Here is a 14,146-nt window from a genome sequence, read left to right as displayed (position 1 = left end):
GCAGATGACTCTTGCTGTGCAAAGAATTTAAACTTGGCCCCCTTCCTTCTCCATATCAATTGAGAAATGAGCGCGCATGCTCCATATGAGCCTTGCGCATGCTCTGAAATGTGCTGTGGTTCTCTCTCCTCACCTCAGTGACATCACATGCCTTACTGGCACCGCGCTTGGTTCCACCGAGCTTACCCGGAACACCACAGGACTTGCTGGGATCTTCCTGGTTACCATGTTCTTGGCGGTTACACCCTCAGACCGGAGGTGTTGAGGACTATTCCAGGCGGGTGCCTTTCCCTAGATGAGCCTATCTTTTCAAACTTTGATGTGAGTGTTCATTTGACTGCTTGCCATTGTACTAATACATTTTCCACTTAGAGGCACTTTTCTATTTTATGTTCCTTAAGATAAACCCAGACCTGTTTCCCAGACTCCTAAAAGTTACTATAGGTCAGTGATGGCGAAACCTTGGCACCCCAGATGTTTTGGAACTACATTTCCCATGATGATCTACTACACTGCAGAGTGCCAGAGCATCATGGGAAATGTAGTTCCAAAACATTTGGGGTGCCAAGGTTCGCCATCATTGCTATAGGTCAACTAAATTTACCTATCTAAAACTGTACACTAGAGGGTGCTACAAACAAAACAAATAAAAGTGGAAATAAGGGGTCCCCGGGGAAGGCCTTTTGAAGTGGCTATCCATCTCTGGAAGCCCCATCCCTTCTCAGGTCCCCAGGGCCAGCTGCGTTTCAGGCTGTGGTTTAAAATTTGTGAGCTCCAGCATCAGGCTTTGGTTACACAGGGCATGATTACATCCAGGTATTCCTGAATGGATTTGTAATGTGTCCAGCATGCCTATGTCTATTATATTTGTACAGCCTATCCGAGGCCGGAAGTTCTTTTATCTCTGCTACTCCATTTACAATGAAATGAGATGTCACCCACACTCCTTTGGCAAACATCAGACATTAGTCACTATGTCACCACTATTTCTGTGTGGCCCTGAAACATTGGCTTGACTTGCATGACATTGCACTAATAATAGAATGTATATGTTTGTAATGGATTAGTGGTGGCATCGCACGGCGCTTTTTTTTTTTATTTTATTTTTTCATCTCGGCAATACTGATCTCCTTTAGCAATTTTCACTACTTTGTCAGCAAGCACACCGTTGCTAAAGACCAGCCTACTGATAGGGACAACAGTGGACCATGTACATGCAATGTGTGTCAGCTCAGCTGCTTGCAGTCCCGACCCAGAAGAGCATGGAACAGGATGACAACACGGAGAAATAAAATGCAGAAATTTTGCAGCATTTTTAGCAGCTAATTAGCCAAAAATAAAAATAAATACATTCCACACAGCTTTAACAATATTTGTTAAAAACAGATTTTTGTTGCATACATTTGCAAATAGATGTGGAAGCTGCATTACCTCATAAAAGGTAACTCCCATCTTGGGACATACTGTATATCGCAATAAATAAACTGAGGGTAGGTATGCCTGGAGCAAGCTCATTCCTCCTTAAGGCACAGAGACGCACCAGAAGTCGAGCACAGCTGAATTAATGAATAAATGAAAATATTTGTAAAGTGCGCAACGTGAACTGAATCGCCTCAAGGCGCTGTGAAGAGCTTAGTTGTCATCAACTAGAAGAGGAATGTCTTGAGTTTTTTCCTAAAGGCCTGGTGGTTTTCTTCCAGGCTGATGTTGGTTGGTAGAGCGTTCCATAGCCGAGGTCCTTGGACAGCGAATCTCCAGCTCAGTGGCAGCTCCTCTAGTGTGCCCCTGCAGCAGATACAATAAAAATAGAAACTGCTTCAATTAATTTATAATTGGCCAGCAAAAAATAAATTCTACACAGTTTCAACAATTTGCATTAGAATGGTTTTTGTTGCCCACATTTGTAAATATATACATGGAAGTTGCACTGCCTCATCAAGGCCTCTCTGTGAAGTGTGCTACTTAACTCTAGGTTAACTGTGATCCCAACTTGAGAGATATATAGCAATTCTGCTAGATTAGGGCAGGGTAACACTGTCTGTTCCTCTACCTCCTAGAAATGATGAGCAATTAATGCTTGTAGTATAGGGGGAGCCCAGTTATTCTGTTTCAAATGCTTTGACAAAGTATTTATACCCCTTGAAATTTTCCACATTTTGTCATGTTACAACTAAAAACATAAATGTATTTTATTGGGATTTTATGTAATAGACCAACACAAAGTGGCACATAATTGGGAAATGATAAATGTTTTTCAAAATGGTTTACAAATAATTATGTGAAAAATGTGGTGTGCATTTGTATTAATACTTCGTAGAACCACCTTTCACAGCAATTACACCTTCAAGTCTTTTTGGGTATGTCTCGATCAGCTTTGCACATCTAGAGAGTGCAATGTTTGCACATTCTTCTTTTCAAAATAGCTCAAGTTCTGTCATATTGGATGGAGAGTGTCTGTGGACAGCACTTTTCAAATCTTGCCACAGATTCTCAATTTGATTTAGGTCTGGACTTTGACTGGGCCATTATAACACATGAATATGCTTTGATCTAAACCATTCCATTGTAGCTCTGGCTGTATGTTTAGGGTTGTTGTCCTGCTGAAGGTGAACCTCCTCCCCAGTCTCAAGTCTTTTGCAGACTATTTCTGCAGGTTTTCTTCTAAGATTTCCCTGTATTTGGCTCCATCCATCTTCCCATCAACTCTAACCAGCTTTCCTGTCTCTGCTGAAGAAAAGTATCCCCACAACATGATGCTGCCACCACCAGGTTTCCCGGCGGGGATTCCCGTTCATGGTGATGTGCAGTGTTCGCTTTCCACCACACATAGCGTTTTGCTTTTAGGCCAAATGTCTCATCTTACCAGAGTACCTTCTTCCACATGTTTGCTGTGTCCCCCACATGACTTCTTACAAACTGTAAACAGGACTTATGGCTTTCTTTCAACAATGGATTTCTTCTTGCCACTCTTCCATAATGACCAGATTTGTGGAGTACATGACTAATAGTTGTCCTGTGGACAGATTCTCCCACATGAGCTGTGGATCTCTGCAGCTCCTCCAGAGTTATCATGGGCCTCTTGGCTGCTTCTCTGATTAATGCTCTCCTTGCACGGCCTGTCAATTTAGGTGGACGGCCATGTCTTGGTTGGTTTGCAATTGTGCTATACTCTTTCCATTTCCGGATGGATTTGACAGTACTCCGTGAAATGTTCAAAGCTTGGAATATTTTTTTTTTATAACCTTAAACTTCTCCACACCTTTATCCCTGACCTGTTTGGTGTGTTCCTTGGTCTCCGCGATGCGGTTTGTTCACTAGTGCTCTCTAACAAACCTCTGAGGGCTTCACAGAACAGCTGTATTTATACTAAGATTAAACTACACACAGGTGGACTATATTTACTAATTAGGTGACTTCTGAAAGCAATGGGTTCCACTCGATTTTAGTTAGGGGTATCCGAGTAAAGGGGGCTAAATACAAATGCTCACCACACTTTTCAGCTATTTGTTTTCACGTCACAATTATGTGCCACTTGTGTTTTGTCTTTCACATAAAATCCCAACAAAATACATTGTAGTGACGGGCTCCTGAAGAGAACACGCTATGTTTTTGTAAATTTAAATGTTCCTAAGACCATAGTTGGGTTTTAGGGTTAATTGCAGTAAATTATGGTCTCAGCATCAGTTTGGCTGGACTGTACTATGTTCTGTCTGGCCATGGGTGTGGGTGTCACCTTTGGCAGGCATTGGAATGCAGTCTGGTTGGACGCATTGGGTACCAATCTCTCTCTCTGAGCCTATCAGTGGGTGCGTTGTCTCGCTGTGTATTCTGGGAGAGGGTACTTAAGGTGCTGCGGTCACGTGATTTGAGGTTCCGGTCCAGAAGTATGTTCTGACTCCCTGGTCCTGGTCCTCCTGACCAGCCCCCACAGCCCCTCCTGGCCTGGGGTGCGGATCCATCCATTTCCGAGTCTCGGGGCTGGCTAGCCCAAGGCACTTTAACTGGAAGGAAGGTTCTAAGGTGGTCCGGGTGCCGTCTCGGGTTTGGCGAGGCCCAGCAACTGAAAACGCAACCAGGGGAGGACTCTTCAGAAGAGGGCCATGCACAAGGCTGGCTACTTGGTAGGAGCATGGAAGCTGAGCTGGAAAGGACACCAAGTAAATCCACACTTTTACGATATTGCCGGACCGGCTGCAAGATACTGGTACCGTCTGAGAGTTCCTAATTTAATCCTTCAGTTACAACTAAGTTTGTGAGACTCTCGCTCTCTTATTCTAATGTTCTACAACCAAGTCTGTGGCAGAGACTTTGCTTCACCTGAATCACCTGTCGGTTGCTAAATTCACAAAAAAGGGATTTATCCGATAGCTGTAACATACAGTTGCAAATGGCTATTCCCTGGATTATCTAGAGAGACATTTCAAGTGTCAGCAGTTCCAAGAGTACCTGAGCTTTATTATCCATACCCTCTATTCCCTACTGAGAGACTGTGTTCTGTTCAACGTTTTGCAAATAAAAATTCCTAAAGGGATTCAAGTATCGGTCTCTACAGTTTATTGGGCCATCTACCTTGGGAAACCCCTAAAGCAGTCTGTCTGGACAGTATGGTCACCTACTGACTCAATACCATCCACAGACAAATAACTCTTCAATAAGACACAGAAGTGGAATCCAACACAATTTCTTTTTTTCTATAATTAGGTAATATCACTTTGGATAATAAGTACAGGGCGGAAAAACTGATGCAGCCACTGCATTTAAGAACTGGTACACTGCAATGTAATAAATGTATGCTTTTTGGTTTAGGTACGCTGATAGGATCGCCTCTTATAGATAATACATGTTCTTGCTTTACTGATCTTAAACTAGATATAGAATTGGCCATAGATATTAGAGGCTGGCCGGAAGTGTATACCTGATCCATTACACTCACAATGTCATCTAGGTCAATCTTTCCTCAAAGTAAGTTCACCTTAAATGCCCAAGTACTCCTATTTAGAAAAATAAATAAAAGGAAGGAGACTTGCATGTTGCAGAACCAGTGAAAACGGTGATTGTTTTTTCCCCCCCCAAGAGTAAGAGTCCATTCACATAGGGGCAACGCGACTTTGAGCGAGACTTTGGGAGGCAACTTTGACACGACTTGAGTATGAATCACAGCACGACTTGAGGCAACTTACAAGGCAACTTGAAGTTGCTTCCAGGACAGGGGACTTTTCCAGTGGTCAATCACATAATAATCAGCTCTGTGGGAGGGAGGGGTTTGCCTAGAAAACTATTTTTACTTCCTGGAAAGTTGCTTCAGTTAAGACGGGGGATCCGACCTGGAGGCAACTTCCATTGAAATCAATGGGTACAAGTTGCCTAGAAGTCGGATTGAAGTAGTACAGGAACCTTTTCTGAAGTTGGAGCGACTTCAGTAGTGTACATTGGGCTCTCTTTCACTTACATTGATTTTATCATGTTGCGCGACTTGAGGCAACTTGGGACGACTTCAAGTCGGACCCAAAGTTGCTCCTGTGTGAATGGACTCTAATCGTTTGGGGCTATTGACTCAGAAAAAAAATAATGTATCTATGTGCCTCACCTCTTTAGCTTTTCCTCAGTTCAGCTCTTGTACTTCTGTAGCCTGTAACTTGTAAGTGAAGTTTAATTAATGATTTTTTTTCTAAATCAGGAGCCACCTGCGTAATCAGGAATAAATTCTCAGCGAGCCAGTTCTGGGATGACTGCAGGAAATACAATGTCACTGCCTTCCAGTACATTGGAGAAATTCTGCGATACTTATGCAACACTCCAAAGGTATCAACAAAAAACTCCAAACTGTGAAATAAAAATGTTAACCAAGAGCTTAGCCACACCAGTGGCATTGTGTTCCTTCGATCAAGGGTTGTCAAGCCCTGGGCCGCGGCCCACTACCAGGCCGTGGCCTTTCAGCAGCCGGGCTGCGGGCGGCATGAGACACCTGGGCGGCCCACATGCGAGAGCTGGGTGGATGGAAGAAGCAAGCGGGCAAGCAGAGATGACATTATCTCTCTCCGCCCCCTACATCACCGCTCTTCCGCGCTCAGAGCCGGTGTTCTGTCAGCATCAGTGTCGGAGGTGAGGCAGGAAGCAGAGAGATGACATCATCTCTCACTGCCCGCCTTGCATCACCGCTCTCCTGCGGCTTCTCGCTGTGATAAAACTGAGCATAGAGCTCTCCTTGTTGAGCGGCACAAATCCCCCACCCCCCGGACAGCTAAATCAGGAATGGCTGAGGGCGGAGCCAGAGAGCGGCAGATCCTCCCTCTGCCAGGTGATACAGCATGAGAAGGGAGACACCCTGCTACATCCAGAGGGGCAATCTCACAGAGATGTGACATCATCATTGATAAGTTAGCTGTGTGTGGGAGTACAGGTGGGGGTGTACTGGGACTTGTAGTTCACCCCTCAGCTGTCTGCCTGACATACCACAAGGGGCGCTCCGCTCACAGTGCTTGCTGGATGTCTGTCAGTGTTCACGATGAAAATGCCTGGCTATCCCTGGGGTCTGATCCTCCATGCCTGTGAGCAGCTTGTAGCCAGTGACGGCACAGCTTCAGATCTACATGGGGGGGTTCAGACCAGCATGGAAGCCAGGCACCTGGCATTTTCAGAATGAGCAATAACAACCTCCATATTTCTCTCCATTGTACAGCCAGAACTGCTGCTGCTATTCTGAATGGGGCAAGGCGAAGGCACATTTGGAACCCACCACTGCACAGAGGCCTGTCTCTGTGCTAAATGGACCAGTGCTGCCACCAATGCAGTGATGGCAGGCAGTGTGGCAAGTGACATTCCACATCTGGTGACAGACAATGTGACATGCTCAGGGCTCCCACTGATTCTGCATTATGCTCAGTTGAACTATTTAATTTATTAATACAATGTAATAATATAAATAATGCACTTCAATCACCCTGACACCATATCAAGCATGGTGCCGTGATGATTGAAGCGCCAACACCAATCATTGCCTGCGAAAAATCTCCCCATGTGACCCCCACCCCCCCCCCCTGCCCTCCCCTCGGTCCTTGGCATAATTTTCTCCCATGCAGCCAGTCGCCTGTGCCAAAAAGCTTGGGGGCCACTGCCATAGATCAATAAAAATGAGGCTTTAGTGTAAGGAGGTGTTAGGATAGGTTTCCAATTCTACCACTAGGTGGCACCCTCCTTCTGAGCCATAAATATATAAACACAGCAGGTAAAATAAGTATTGAACACATCACTATTTTTCTAGGTAAATCTATTTCTAAAGGTGCTATTGACATAACATTTTCACCACATGTCAGTAACAACCCATTCAATCCAAACATACAAAGAAACCAAAACAAATATGTTCATAAATTAAGTTATGTGTAATTAAATTGAATGCCACAGTGAAAAAGAATTGAACACATGGAACACATGAAAGGGAGGTGCAAAAAAGGCATGTAAAGCCAAGACACCAGCTGAAAATCTACCAGTAATTAGAAAGCAATCCTGCCCCTTGTCAGTGCAAATTAATCAGCTGGTTCAGTTTAAACTGATGGCCTATAAAAAGGTCTCACACAAGAAACCTCTTAAGATAGGTAAAATCAAAAAGCTCTCTCAAGACCTTCACAATCTTATTGTTGCAAAACATACTGATGGCATTGGTTACACAAGGATTTATAAAACTTCTGAATGTTCCAGTGACCACTGTTGGGGCCATAATCCAGTGGAAAGAACATCATTTCACTATAAACTGGTCAACAACCAGGAGCTCATCCAAGAGCCAAGGACCACTTGTGAAGGGTGAGCTTCAGAAAGACCTGGAATTAACGGGTACAATTGTTTCAAAGAAAACAAAAAGGTATTGCACTCAACCACCATGGCCTATATACACGCTCACAATGCAAGACTCCATTGCTGATGAAAAAGCATGTTGAAACTTGTTTAAAGTTTGGTGCACAACATTTAGATACGCCTGTGAAATACTGGGAGAATACAGTCTGGTTAGATGAGACCAAAATTTAACTCTTTGGATGCCATAATACACCCCATGTTTGGAGGTCAAATGGCTCTGCACATCACCCCAAAAACACCCCTATACCAACAGTGAAGTTTGTGAGGAGGGAACAGCTTGGTGTGGGGCTGTTTTTCAGCATACAGTACTGGAAAATTTCCTATTACCGAAGGAAGGAGGAGTGGAAAAATGTTTATTGTTAAAAATCTGCTGCCATCTATCAGGATCATGAAGATGAAACAAGGATGGACATTTCAACAAGACAATGATCCCAAACACAAAGCCAAGGAGACGTTCAATTAGTTTCAAAGAAAGAAAAAAATGATAGAATGGCCCAGCCAGGGGCAGACTGACCATTGGGCCACTCGGGCACTGCCCGAGGGCCCCGAGCCACTAGGGGGCCCCATCAGGGTTGCCAGCCTCAGTAAAACCAGGGACAGTATGTAAAAATCAGTGTTTTTTTTACATCTGTCTCTGAAATGCCCCTTACCGACATCCTTTTGGTCTAAAATTCCCAAGATTATAGATGCCCCACATCTCCAGTACCTTCTCAGCCAATAGAAACATGTCTGCATATACTGTGTGTACATGTATGTGTATACTGTGTGTGTGTGTATACTGTGTGGCCCCATAATCTCGGATTGCCTCGGGGCAATGAGTTGTCAGTCCACCCCTGGGCCCAGCCAATTACTTGACTTGGATCCAATAGAAAATCTATCTAAAAAACTATAGATCAGAGTTCATAGAAGAGGCCCATGGAACCTTCAAGATTTGAGGACTGTTTGTGGAAGAACGGGCCAAAATCACATCTGAGCAATGAATGCGACTAGTTTCTCCAGACAGGAGGCATCTTGAAGCTGATTACCAACAAAGCATTTTGAACAAAGTATTGAATACATTTCAGTTAGCGTGTTCAATACTCTTTCCCTGTATCATTCTATTTTATTACACATACAGTAACTTCATTTCAGAACTTATTTGTTTTGTGTATGGATTGCATGGGTTGTTACCAACATGTGGAGAAGTTTTCATGTCAATAGCATCTTTAGGCTGGGTTCACACCTATGCCAATTGGATGCGGCCTACATCGCATCCAATTCGCAGAACATTTTAAGATCTATTACCTTCGATCAGTCTGGTTCACATGTGCGTTGCATTCGCACTCCGCATTGCCCAAAAAATTTATGCGTTTTCTAGGCAGTGCAGTGTGAATTGTAGGCACATATTCTTCTATGGGAACGCATCTGATTCGCAGATGTGTTCCGTTGTGAACAGGCATTCTCTCCCCCTGTCCCTGCTCAGCTGATCCGCAGCTACAACGGAGAGGAAGCGCTGAACAGATGCTTTTTCTCTTCGCACAGGGAACGGAGCTGGAATTTGCACCGGACTGGTGTAAATTTACCTAGAAAAATGTTTATTTTACCCACTGCAATTGCTATATAACCAAAAGTATTGGGACTGCTTGTACACACACACAAACTTTAATGGCATCCTAGTCTTAGTCCATAGGGTTCCATATTGAGTTGGTCCACCCTTTGCAGCTATAACAACTTCAACCCTTCTGGGAAGGCTGTCCACAAGGTTTAGAAGTGGGCCTATGGGAATGTTTGACCATTCTTCCAGAAATGCATTGCTGAGGTCAGGCACTGATGTGGACGAGAAGGCCTGGCTTGTAGTCTCCGCTCGAATTCATCACAAAGGTGTTCTATCAGGTTGAGGTCAAGTTCTTATACCCCAAACCCTCTAATCCATGTCTTTATGGACCTTGCTTTGTGCACTGGTCCAATTCATTTGGTGGAGGGGGGATTGTGGTGTAGGGTTGTTTTTCAGGGTTTGGGCTTGGCCCCTTCATTCCAGTGAAGAGAACTCTTAAGGCGTCAGCATACCAAGACATTTTGGACAATTTCATGCTCCCAACTTTGTGGGAACAGTTTGGGGATGGCCCCTTCCTGTTCCAACACGACTGCGCACCAGTGAACAAAGCAAGGTCCATAAAGACATGGATGACCGAGTTTGCGGTGGAGGAACTTGACTGACCTCAACTCGATAAAACACCTTTGGGATGAATTGGAGCAGAGACTGGGAGCCAGGCCATCTTCTCCAACAGTGCCTGACCACACAAATGCGCTTCTAGAAGAATGGTCAAACATTCCCATAGACACACTCCTAAACCTTGTGGACAGCCTTCCCAGAAGAGTTGAAACTGTTATAGCTGCAAAGGGTGGGCCAACTCACTATTGAACCCTATGGACTAAGTCTGGGATGCCATTAAAAGTCATGTGCGTGTAAAGGGAGGCATCTCAATACTTTTGGTATGTATATGTGTGTATATATATAATGTATATGTGTGTTTAGAGATGGAGAGCTGGTTCAGGTGTACAGGTAGAGGAGAAGGAGAATGGGCTGTGATGGGGCTCTCCTGGATGCTATGTAGCTTAGGATAGTAAAGAGTTGGAAGCAAGTATGGATAATTTCTTATTGTGGGTGGCCTATTCCTGAGCTGGTGCAAGGTGAAGCATTGTGTACAGGTGCACATGGACTGGCAACACCTTCAGAGAGCAGGGCCCACACTAACAAACCTATAGGCAGGAAGCATGTTAGTAGGACCCAGTAATACAATCGATAACCAACATCTTCTCGGCCCTGCCTACATTAGTGCTTTGATAAAAGTTAGAATCCGTAACTCTTAAAGCGGTAGTAAACCCGCTAATTTTTTTTTTTACCACCTGCAAAGCAAAAGGCATAATGAGCTAGTATACTAGCTCATTATGAAATATTTACCTTAGAACGAGGCCCCGACATCTGGCCCGATCCACGCCGAGGGAGCTGACATGCTCCCTCTGCGTTTCTTCCGGGTATCGCGGCTCCGGCGCTGTGAGTGGCCGGAGCCGCGATATCGTCACTCCCGCGCATGCGCATGGGAGATTTCATCCCGGCCGGTCGGCCACTGCCCTACTTTCAGTCGAGAATCCCCTTGTGCGCATGCGCCGCTGCATGCAGTCAGCGGCGCATACCGAGGGGAATATCTCCTAAACCGTACAGGTTTAGGAGATATTTTTTTTACCTACAGGTAAGCCTTATTATAGGTAAAAGTAAAAAAAAAAAGAGTATACAACCACTTTAAACATACATCATAACTTATGTTTAGTAGTATGTTCTCAGCTCATATCACAACTTTGTGCATTCGAGGATACGAGTAACAGCAGTGCTTTCAAAAATTCCATCCTACAAAATAAAATGACACTTAGCTCGGAATCCGAAATATGTCCGGAGAACCATAACCACCTTCTCTTTCCAACCTCTACTAAATAAAATGATAGCTCTGGTCTTTCAAGCTACCCTTCACTTTTTTCCCTTTGGAACAGCCTCCATGTCCTTTCTTTCTTTAATATCAATAAACTGTCAGATTTAGCATCAACTCCCTAAAGAAAGAAACATGTAACAATAATTATACCCACCTGGAAAGAATCATTCCTTTTGAAGTAACCTAGTATGTTTTTTTTTTTAGAAAGACAATGACAAGGATCACCGAGTCCGAACTGCTGTGGGGAATGGTGTCAGGGCCGATGTCTGGAAAGAGTTTATCAATCGTTTTGGTCCCATCAAAATGTATGAATTCTACGCAGCAACAGAGGGCAATGGTTTCTTTTTCAACTACACGGGGAAAATAGGAGCAGCCGGAAGAAGCAATCGCTTCTTAAAGGTGAGAAAGAGAAGAGAAAACATTTTCTAGGTACCTCTCCCAGTCAATCTCAGCATTTCTAATATGATTAATACCCTAGAAAGACAGGAAAAGAATCAACCAAGCAATGCATTATTTTATACCCATCTTGCTACTTTAAGTCAGTGTTTCTCAGCACAAGCCCTCAATCACCCACCAACAGATTACGTTTTTTGATATACCTGTGGGTTCACTTTAACCATTTTAGTACCAGCTTGTATTATTTATTACCGGGTCATTTTTTAGTTTTCATCGCTGTAATAGTTTGACTGACAATTACTCATGCAACACTGTGCAAAATTAGTGTAGTTAATATTTTTTTAAACAGATCTTTCTTTTGGTGGGATTTAATAACTATTGTTTATTTTTTACTGTAAAAAAGATCAACATTTTTGAAAATAAATAGCACAAAAATCCCCCCTTTTTGGACAGTAGATACCTCAAGGGGATCTCCTGTTTTTTGCCACATTTTTGTGGAATTGAAGAAATATGCTGGTACTGAGCGATTAAACATGGAGCTTGAATATTAGATACATTAATGTACAGGTCATACAGAAATGAAGGAAGAAGTGAAGGGGTTAATGTACTATAGTAGTAACATACCGTACATTGACAGAATGGCGAGGAAAGGGTTATTGTCCAGGATAAAAGAGGTGACGGGTTAATATACAGGTCCTATTGAGACAGCATGGAGATAGTATGTGCATAGCTCCCAACTGTCCCTGATTTCAAGGGACTGTCCCTGATTTGGAACAATGTCCCTCTGTCCCTCATTTGTCTCATTTAGTCTTATCTATATAGTTGTATATAAAATAAACTTTATCTTTCAAAAAGTGTTTGCCAGTGATAAATCTTTCATCCAATCTCTTAATTGCTGCATTTGTACATTTCAAAAGCCAATATAAAGGAATAGTAGTGCAAAAAAAAACACAAAAAAAACTTTTCCTTTAATGGGCGTGGCAGGGTGTGTCACATGTGCCTACATACTTTTGCTAATAGGTGTCCCTCCTTTCGATCTCAGAATGTTGAGAGGTAGGTATGTGTAGGAGAGAAGGGAGGCAGGCAAGGGTTAAAAACACCACAATCCCTGTGTCACTGAAACAGAATGAACAAATCTACAGCTAGTTCTCTATTCATTCTGTTCCCATTCACAAATACTTGACCTCTCTCCTTCCCCCATTGTAAAAAGGAGAGGGATCAATGCTGTAAACAGTGGCATGTGATTGCCGTGAAGACCAGTCACAGTGATCACATGGTACCCAGCCCCTCAGATCAGCTGGGTACAGTGTCTCTGTCAGCCCCCCGATGGCTGTTTATCCAGCATCATTCATGAATTGCAATGGGTAAAGGGCCGTCGATCCAAAGTTGAAAGACATATCCTGGTAGAAAAGGGGTTAAAGTGACTCTATTTTTACCTTAATGTGTTCTATGCATTGAGATAAAAAAAACCTTTTGCAAGCAGCTACCCCCCACCCCCTCCCCCAGCACCAAACCTCATACTTACCTGAGTCCGATCTCAATCCAATCATTGGCTCCTGGTGCTGTCAATTACAGCCAGTGTGAGTGGGGGATGGAGCTGAGCCCGCTCTGTGTGCCTTATAGACACACAGAGCAGACTCGGGAGTGAGCACATACGGCTGCCCTCATAGCAAGCATGTAGGAAGCATGTATATAAAAAAACACACACACTAGCAAGGCGGCTCTCCTGGGCAGGATAACGTACCTGTATGTGATCCTGCACTTCCGGGTCTAGGGGTGCACACATGCACCGCCAGCAACCTGCTCTTGCTGATGGAGCCTATTCGTGGGGTCTGGTGGACGTGGTTTGCCAGGACCTGCCGGCGTTCAGGACACAGGCAGAATGGTGGTCTGCCTATGTAAGCAAGGCCGGTCGCTGTTGTGTGAGAAGGGAAGTTTGTGATCCTGTGTTCCTGCTAAGCATGGCTCTCTGTCTTCCCGTAGTACAAGCACCTCACAGTGTACACAAGCACAAGCTAGGCACACAGTTAGCCCCCTTGATCGTCCCTGATGTTAACCCCTTCCCTGCCAGTATCAGTACAGTGACAGTGCATATTTTTTAGCACTGATCACTGTATTAGTGTCACTAGCCCCGTACGATTTGTCCGCGGCAATTTTGCATTCCCCCTATAAGTCGCTAATCGCCATTACTAGTAAAAAAAAAAAAAAATTCCATAAATCTATCCTATAGCTTGTAGATGCTGTAACTTTTGCACAAACCAATCAATATACACTTATTGGGATTTTTACTAAAAGCATGTAACAGAATACATATTGGCCTCAATGAAGAAATTTGATTTTGCCAATTGGATGCATTTTATAGCAAAGAGCAATGGCATGCACCGTAGACATCGGTGCCCGTTTGTAGGAAAATATCTCCTTAACCGTGTAGGTTAAGG

The 14,146-nt window shown here is 43.8% G+C and overlaps 1 protein-coding gene across 1 annotated transcript in view; it reads left to right on the top strand.

Annotated features, from left to right (window-relative positions):
• Nucleotides 1-14,146, top strand: part of LOC143962851 (long-chain fatty acid transport protein 2-like) — a 91,199-nt gene that overhangs the window by 32,928 nt on the left and 44,125 nt on the right. The window contains exons 4-5 of the mRNA XM_077472321.1: nt 5,678-5,802; nt 11,517-11,711. Of these exons, the coding sequence (XP_077328447.1) occupies nt 5,678-5,802; nt 11,517-11,711 (320 nt within the window). The remainder of the gene's footprint in view (nt 1-5,677; nt 5,803-11,516; nt 11,712-14,146) is intronic.

Source organism: Lithobates pipiens, unplaced genomic scaffold (genome assembly GCF_037356315.1).
Source record: "Lithobates pipiens isolate NorthernLeopardFrog02 unplaced genomic scaffold, aLitPip1_a1.2 Scaffold_8, whole genome shotgun sequence".
Taxonomy (NCBI): domain Eukaryota; kingdom Metazoa; phylum Chordata; class Amphibia; order Anura; family Ranidae; genus Lithobates; species Lithobates pipiens.
Note: the sequence above shows the minus strand (reverse complement) of the source record. Positions and strands in the feature narration are given on the sequence as shown.